General features: G+C 34.0%; 1 protein-coding gene and 1 gene segment (V, D, J or C); one reads left to right on the plus strand and one right to left on the minus strand.

Moving 5' to 3' along the window:
• The first annotated feature begins 1,569 nt into the window (after positions 1-1,569).
• Positions 1,570-4,249, plus strand: LOC311094479 (T cell receptor beta variable 29-1-like). The segment is given in 5 exons: positions 1,570-1,702; positions 2,076-2,447; positions 3,207-3,317; positions 3,758-3,828; positions 4,110-4,249.
• Positions 4,250-4,473: 224 nt separating this feature from the next.
• nitr13 (novel immune-type receptor 13) lies at positions 4,474-8,902 on the minus strand (the record flags this gene model as incomplete). The annotated part of the gene is made up of 6 exons (XM_084132453.1): positions 8,809-8,902; positions 8,029-8,376; positions 7,402-7,728; positions 6,959-7,075; positions 6,696-6,739; positions 4,474-4,629 (listed from the first exon to the last, which is right to left on the minus strand). Exons 1-6 carry the CDS (start codon positions 8,849-8,851, stop codon positions 4,474-4,476), a joined length of 1,035 nt encoding a protein of 344 aa, XP_083988579.1. The 5' UTR covers positions 8,852-8,902.
• Positions 8,903-9,340: the final 438 nt, after the last annotated feature.

The raw sequence follows: 9,340 nt of genomic DNA on the forward strand, positions 1-9,340 counted from the left end.
TAATTAGTAACTACTAGCTAGTAATTAATTACTTTTTTAGAGTAACTTACCCAACACTGTTAAAAAAAAATGTAGCCTACCTTTAAAAGTTGATGCTTTTTGAACTTCTGTCCCAGCATCAAGAGTCAAACGGCTGATGTCTATTGTTTAACTATACACTGGTGGTTTACCAATTTTGGGCAGATAGTGATAGTTATTGGTTTTTAAGTAGTGTATCCTATTAGTAGTGCAGTAGTTTCTATTTCCTGGCTAAACTCAAGTTAGTTGTTTCCACATTTCTGTGCACTATTTTAGGCTATTGCATACCTCAAAGAAAGGGTTTGCTGTCAGAAGTTCAAAACATAGCTTGTGAATTTTACCTTTGAAGCAGGATTTCTAATGTGATTTGGTCTTTTCTGTGATGTAGGCTCTGTCTCTGTGATGTAGGTTTGTTTTCACACCATACTTCTGTGAAAATTGAAATGAGTTCAGGCCTTCACAGAGTGTAATGTCAAATGATGATGTTTATATGAATTACCATTTAACAGTTCTATTTAAAGCGCTTTAAAACTAAAACCTCTACTGACTCAAATGCTCCCGTTTTTGTACACAGTCGTATCTTGTAGATGTTGGGAATTATTCGCATATCACCGGTTCATTGGTTTCTCATTACCTGCAATCTCAGAGTTCACCTTATGAGGGCAGCAAAACTTACAAAATGAAAACGATTGGGAAAATATATACTGTATATATTTAATAAAATGTGCAAAATTAGACAATAATTTAAATTGTAGGCTATTCCTACAATATGATTATGTTAGACAATAATTTAAATTGTAGGCTAGTCCTACAATATGATTATGTGAAAGTTTATTTAAAATGTTCATGTATTACACTGGAGATTGCATGGGCAAAATGGTAAAAAGATATAGGAGATGCAAAAATGCATTTAACAGTTTCTGCACTTAATAATATTTCCAGAGCATTTTCAGATGAATAATGAAGCTATTTTTCCAGTGAAAGATCTGCCACACCAGATAAACATCACAACCTGCTGAACCTCCCTGGCTCAGACGGCAGCTTCTCATCCACATGAGTGTGTCCTTTGAGGCCGCTGGATGACTCAGGGTTTGCATGCTTGACCCCAGAGATGCCCTTAACATGACAAATGGTGTTAGCGTTTGCATTACCAGCAGTCAACACCAGACAAAGGGCCTCTCTAGTTTTACTTTTTATTTTGCTTTTTATTTATGGACACCCTGAAATTTGTGCAGATATATCAGTTCTAAAAATAACCATTGCTAAACATATAATGGCCTACAACACATTCAACTTTTTCTTTCTTTCTTTTTTTTTTTATTTTAACAAAGATTATGTTTTAATATGTGGTGGTATTAAAGCTTTTGTTTTTTCTCAGTGAGGTAACTGAGTTCTATTTCATTTTAACTTCATACATTAACTTCATATTTCAGTCCAAGGTTGAATTGTAAGGAAAACGCATGGCCTTTATATTTAATAATGTGCAATGGAAACTTGTGGTTTCCATTGAACACCTCCATCACACTTTGATCAGAGACCAATGGCTGCAAAGATGTTTCACAGGTCAAACAGGAAGCCTACAGCAGCAAATGAGGTGTTATATGTCTCATGTTTCGTTATATGAATGAATGTATGATGTTTTTCCAGATTATCCAGGCGGTTGTGGTGCTATATCTTAATATGTGTAAGTGTTGTTTTACTATTTAACGTATTTCAGCAGCAGTAGACTGTGAAACCTGAAAAAAGTGGCATTATGAATTTTATCTCTGCACTGTAAAACATTTTATGATCAATAAGTTATGACATGTTTTTACATTGCTTTAACTCATCAAAATAAGTTTATTCAATGTTCAACTTTTTTTATATTATACAAGATTCAACAGATTTTTTTTTTTTTTTAAGTCGGTTTAATGTAATTTAAGTTTAAATGACTTAAACATCCAAGTTTGTTGTATTTGAGTGATTTTTTTTTTTTTTACAGTGTTCGGCTTCATTTTTAAAGGTACTGAATGTATACTAATGCTTGTAAAGCTTGTTTTTTAATTTGTTTGTTTCAGATTTTACGCACTGCACGGTTCTCCATCAGCCAGACTCTGTTATCACAGTTGAATCTGGTGCCAATGTGACTCTGCAATGCTTTTTCACTGAAAACTACACTATCTATGATATGTTTTGGTACAAGCAAATCAAGGGCCAGCGGCCATGTGCTGTCGTTATGGCGAGAGCAGTTGCTGATCCCATTTTTTATGAAGGATATACAAACACACGCTTCAATATCAGCAGATCAAAGAAAAGACTTTCTCTTAGTATCATTAACACTAGTCATTGGGACGAGGGGGTCTATTACTGTGGAGTGGAGATTTTCTTTGATATTGAGTTTGGAAATGGAGTATTTTTGGCATTTAATGTATCATCCTTTCACTCTACAGGTGAGTTCTTGTTCTTTATCTGAAATTAAATCATTTCTGATTTTTAAACAAGAACATAAATTGACTGTTTGTACTGAACTTGTCAGTTGATTAAAATGAAAACAAAATCTATATTTACTAGGAGTGTAACAATATATCATGTCACAATATATCGCAGTACAAAAATGCAACAATATGTATCGTGGATAGTGACAATATGTATAGTTCACCCAAAATAAATTTCTGTGTGAGGAAAAAATTCAAGTTCTCAGAGTTTAGTGTCAGTATACATACATATCAGTTGAATATAATGTATAATAATGCAATGGGGGGATATTTGTCTGTCCTGATAATGCCAAATGTCTTCTGTTACCAGTAAAAAGTGGCTTACATTATTTTAAATATATCTAGTGAGTGACAGCATATTCGTCTATAATAATTCAGTATTTTCAGCTTCAGAATCATGAATATTTTTATTCTGGTGTCACCATTGTCCTGTGCATTCAGTTATCAGCACCAAGTCCAAGCCTATTCATTTACACCCACAATGTAATATAAAATGTATCATTTTAATCAACAGTACATTTTATGTTAACCTTCTACTATGTCAATAATATCGTATTATGAGTTCAGTATCGTGATATGTATCGAATTGTGACATGAGGGTATCGTTACACCCCCAATATTTACATTGATTAAGTAATTCAGTGTGCATGTAAGAGTGATTTTAGTCAGAAAATGAATAAAAATCATAACTGCACTGTTCTGTTTGTTTTTCAGCTGTAAGTCCAACAGAGAGTTGGATTGCAGTTGTCATCTTTCAGTGCAACATTATTGGAATATGTGCTGTGTGGATCATATGTCTCTGCATCAGGATTAGACAAGAAAAGAGTCTGTATTGCAATATTTTGTATTATACATATGTGAAATAACTTTTCAATACTATTCTGTACTCCTATAACCTCAAATAATACATCTGTAAATATAGACCATATTTTGACATATGATGTATGAACAGCAAAGAAATATAACAAGTAAAACATCATGCATATTAGACATTGTTTGGCACTATCTTTTGCTATATTCTGCAGAAAGTGTAATGTCATTTGATTATCTTAAACATGATGTTTACAGTAAAAGTATGAGTAATGCTTTCAAGAAATACCTTTCAAAATAGGAGTAATCGTTAAATTTTATACAAAAAAAAAAAAAACCTGAAAGGTAAGTGCTTTAACTACATAACTGTTCCTTTATAATGGGTAAAAAAGCAGACCTGGCTGTCCTTAATCACTGATAAACAAAAAATGATTCATATCTTTGTCTATTTATAGCTTTATCTTCCATTCCAAGCCGGCCTCATAGAAAACACATGTCCATCCATATTGAAATTCCTGATGCAGAGGTAAAGTAAACTTTTTGTACTTATCAAATCTCTGTTTGAAAGACCTTTTCAAAATACAAAATTTTCTCATTTCTAGAAACAAATGTTTCGGAGAAGCTTGTCATTTGAACCTGTCAATAACATCACAAAAACTGCTGCTTATGTACTTCAGTATTTTTTTAATCACTGTAAAATCACACCATAATGAGAGCTTTCATTTTAACAGATTTGAAAATGTGTCCAATAAAACAGTAATTCCCAATTTTGCACTAATTTATTGTATCTATTTATTTGTTTTACAGAGTCATACATCCAGTTTTTGAAGCTAATCAAGATCAAATCCTTAGGGGACAGAGATGCCTAATAAAAGACAATCATTCTCAAATGAAACATCCTGGTCCAAAAAAAAGGAAAAAATGGCCATATTCTACAATTCTACAACTCTACAAATATAGAATCTACTTGTCAACTGTGCTTGTGTAATGATTGTAATAGCAAAAAAATATAACGTTTTAATGATAACAATTGTGTGAATTTAAATATGTTGAGTGTACAAATTTTTACAAAATAAGATACAGTAATAGAATTTGTGAAAAGTAAGACACTGCTTAGTAAATGAATTACAAAAAAAGTGTAGCGCAACTTAAATTTGCAGTCTAATAAATTCTAGGTATTTGTGTACTCAACTATAGTATGGTCAGTGGGGTTATTGATTTGGTTGAAAAAACTCTCTTGAGGTGTTTCCCCCTTCCTTCGGACTCTTCTGTTTTTTCCCTCCTTAAATTTCAATGCAGCATAACTCAATTCCACTGCATCATGGTCCTATGAGAGCCATAGAAAGAAAGATTCGATTAAAGGAATGAAAAAGTGTGTGTGTGTGTGTGTGTGTGTGTGTGTGCGTGCGTGCGTGCGTGCGTGCGTGTGTGTGAACATGTTTTTCTATTCCGGTGTGGTGTGTGTGTGAACATGTTTTTCTATTCCGGTGTGGACTTCACCCTGAATGCACACAGACTCATGTGTCACCGTGGAGACCTAAATTGAGGTCCCCATGAGGAAACAAGCTTATAAATCATACAGAATGATGTTTTTTTTGAAAATGTAAAAATGCAGAAAGTTCCATTTCAAAAGCTACTCTCAATGCTGTGCTTGATTTTAAGCTCTATGGGGGAAAACGTCTTTCTTTGACCGGTTGTGAACATGTAGCAAACAAATTTGCCTTAACTTCTGATGATGATGTCATCGGAATGCACACGTCAGAGGCTATAAATAGACGTTCAGCCTAGCCTTCCATTCAGCCTAGCCTTATCACCCCGCATATACACAAAATGCATGGATGCTGCTTTGGCTCCATTGCGAAGCCAGGACATCCCCATTTTAAATTACATAGACGACTGGTTGATTTTGTCCCATAATCAAAAGCTTGCACTCCAACATTGGATGTCGTCTCATCTTGTGTATCTGGGGTTGAGACTCAACGCCAAGAAAAGCCAAGAAAGTTCGATTCAGAAAAGATTTTACGAAGCAGAGGTGGACCTCTTCGCTTCACAAGAAACAGCGCACTGTCCCCTGTACTTCTCGCTGACTCCTCCAGCCCGCCTGGGTCTGGAAGGCATGGCCCATGCCCAGGAAGTGTCTAAACACATTTCCACTGATCGCTCTGCTCCCTAGAGTCTTGGCTCAGGTCCATCAACAAGGGTCATGCCTATTGCTGATATCGCCTCGTTGGCCGACCAGAGTCTGGCTCTCAGAAATAATATCTCTTCTTGACAGCTTGCTGTGGGCGATACCGAACAGGAGGGATCTCCTGTCTCAGGCACAGAGGACGATTTTCCATCCCCGGCCCGACTCCCGAGTTATGGAATCTTCATGTTTGGCCCCTGAGGGGTAATAGAGACCATTCCGAGTGCTAGGGCTCCCTCCACTAGAAGAATGTACGACCCTTAAGTGACGTGTCTTTGAAAGGTGATGTACTATACGGTCAAGCTTTGCCTCTAGGCGTTAGGGCTCATTCTACCAGGGGGGTTGCATCCTCCAGAGCTTTAGCAAGAGGCGTCCCCTTGCAGCAAGTATGTGATGCGGCAGGCTGGTCCTCTATGCACACATTTATTAGATTCTATAGTTTGGATGTTTACGTACTATGGGCTCTCATGTCCTTGAGTAGATATCCCAGGCTCATGTCTGAGGCCGTTCTCGTGTTTGTGCGCACACACAACACACGTGTTCACAACCGGTCAAACGAAGAAGTTTTTCCTTTATAGCAATTAAAATCAAGCGCAGCATCTCATTCCCGCTTTTTTAGGTAACAGGGTTACAGTCAAGTAACCCGAGATATTTTCTGTGATGGGTAGGTTCAGGGGTAGGGTTAGTGTAAAAGGATAGAATATACAGTTTGTACAGTATAACAACCATTACATCTAAAACGGGGAAAGTCCCCGTAAAACATGAAAACCCAACGTATGTAATGTAATGTACAATTTGTACAAAATTAAATTAAAATTAAATTAGAAAATTAAAATTCAATAATTGCATAAGAAATTATCGGTAACACTTTACAATAAGGTTCCATTTGTTAACATAGTTAACTATAAAAATACTTCTAAATTATTTATTAATCTTAGTTTATATTAAATTGTATCTGTTAATATTATTTAATAGACCTGAGCTAACAATAACAAGGAACAGTTGTCCTTTTATTAACAAACGTTAACAAATATTTAAAAAAATACTGTAACAAATTTATTGCTAATTTTTAATGTCAGTTAATGTTTATTTTTCAATGTCAGTTAATGCATTAACTAACATTAATTAATGGAACCTTATTGTAAAATGTTACCATATTATCTTATTAAATACATGAAAATTAATCAAAATTAATTTATGATGCACACCTGACTGTTGGGGTGTTCTTTTTCAGTGTCTTTTAGCCCATTTTCTGGTTGAAAGACAAAAAAAAAACATATGTTATAATGGAAGCCTGTGGTATAAAAAAAAGATTTGGCCAGATATTAAAAAAACAAAACGTTGCGCCATGTGGTAATATCTAAATAAAGATTTTAATAGGTCAGATCAAGGAAAAAAACTTCCAACAATTGTGTTTTACTAGTCATTATTACTAATCATTTTAAGAGACAAATTAAATCAAAATGCTCACCTTTGTTGCAGTAATATTTTTCCTTTTTATGACTTAAAATAGCTTGTGCAGTGATCACAACCACACAAACACCCAATAACACACCCAAGATCATCACCAGAGGATCCACTGGCTTTACTGTAGGACAGTAAGACAAAACACATTGTGATGTGATGTGGAGATGTACATTTATCATTTATATTATATATTTAAAAGACTTGCATGAATATAATATTACATGCATTTAAATATAACGCTTGCTTTTTGGTATACACAGACATTCCCCATATTTTGTTAATTGCCATAGAGATGCTCTCTATTTTGTCTGTTTTCCTCATCAAAAAGCATGTGCAAAAATAATATTATTTAAAAAGAGCAACTCAACCATTTATTATGAAACTAAATATTATAATGTTTCTTACAAAATAGTAAAATGCCTGAAAAGAGAATAATTAGGCACTTACCCATATTTAATTTTGTCCCATTTCCAAACAGAATTTTTCCACAAGTGACTACAGCACAGTAATAAGTGCCAGTGTCCACTTGACTGACTATGTCCTTGGACAGACTGAATGTGCAGTTCTGAGCAGAATCAGTCTCACTCTTATTCTGAGTGTAGAGGATTTCTGATTTTCCGGATTCAGATCTGAACCAGAACATTCTGATATCTGCAGTGTTGTATTCAGACAGCACAGAGCACATCAGGGTCACGGTGTCTCCAGAGTGGACCGTCTCTGATTCGGGATGCTGAAGAACAGACACGTTGGATTTATATTGGTTGTTTTGTGACCCTAAATAGACATGGAGACATTTTATGCAGAGGACTATATCTGAAATATACAGTCACATGTCAAATCAAAGGTCTTATTTTTCTGATGATTTTAGAATATAAAATAATTTAGAATATAATATTGCAAATAATCATATGTAACAAATAATCTCTCAAATAGACTATTCACAGTGTCCAAATTTATTTGTTTACTGTGGATTTTTTTTTTCTTAAAATAATGGTTGTAAGAAATACAATTTTAAAAGTTGACTACATCACATTTGAATCTTCAATAAATTTACTCGAGGATAAAAACACAAACCTTTTAAAGCTAAATATGTGCCTTTAGCAAAAATAGTTTCATACTTTCTCCAGCCACAGTAATACATTGCTTCATCAGATGAAGTGACATTTGAAATCGTTAAATGACATTTGCTTGAGTCTGTCTCAATGCTAAAACGTGAGGATTCAGAAGTGTTGAAAAAATGAGGGTTTTTGGCAAACATCTGAACCATTGCAACTACTTGTGGTTGGTGTCCAGAATTTTGCTTGTACCAAGAAATTGGATCACTGTGAGCTTTCAGAATAAAGCAACGCAGAGTAACATTGTCCCCAATAGAGACCAACATTACTCGATCCGGTTGAGAAACAACGTCTGAATGTGTTGAGTCTATAGGAAGAAAAAGAGTAAATAAGAAAATAATGTTAATTCATCTGTATGAGAAAGCTTTACATATTAGTCTCACTTCAGAAAACCATGTCATTGTGAAAACATGTATTCCATCTTAAATTTCAATTTAAAGTATTTTTAAGTGTATAAAGCCCCAAAAGACTTAAACTATGGAATTAATTTATGAGATGCTTAACATTTAAGTTAAGTTTTTCAATAGGCAAATAAATACAATATGCAAAACAAAGAAAATTGTTTAAGGTAATAAATTATTTGAATAAAATCACTGCGGATGACAAAATGATTATGTAGAAAAGTTCTATGCAGGGATAAAATAGCATTTAAATAAGTATCTGAAAATTGGAGGTGACTTAACATTGTCTATTAAAGAAAATCATTGACAATCAAGTAGATACAGTATTCTACACTTACACATCTCACTTAGAAGCATGACAGAAATCCAAATAATCATCATCGTCTCCGCAGTCTTTGAGTGATTGGCTTGCCTTGATAAACTACTGCAAGATTATACTGTACACCTCTGTGTCTTTCTTTTTGTGACATCACAGACTTCCTGTAACCTTTTCTAGAAAAAATGTACATAGACCACAACAATTGCACAGCACAATTTAATAATAAAATATGGATAACTGCTAAATTAAGAGATACAAACATTGTGAAAGTCAACTAAATCACTTTGATTTCGTGAGAATTGCAAGTGTTTATTTAAAAAAAAAAAAATGGTTACACTTTATTTAAGATGTCCTTGTTTCAGTGTAATTATACATTTAAGTACTGAGTAGGCTAATATTAATTAACTTGTACTTACTATAGGATTACGGTAAGGATTAGAGTTCGGTTTAGGGTTTGTTGCATGTATTTGCGTAATTTAATAATAACTATATTAAAGTAACTACATGTAAGAGGGACACTTTAAAATAAAATGTTAGCAAAAAAAATTCAA

Source organism: Abramis brama, assembly GCF_963993115.1.
Source record: "Abramis brama genome assembly, chromosome: 13".
In the NCBI taxonomy this organism is placed as follows: domain Eukaryota; kingdom Metazoa; phylum Chordata; class Actinopteri; order Cypriniformes; family Leuciscidae; genus Abramis; species Abramis brama.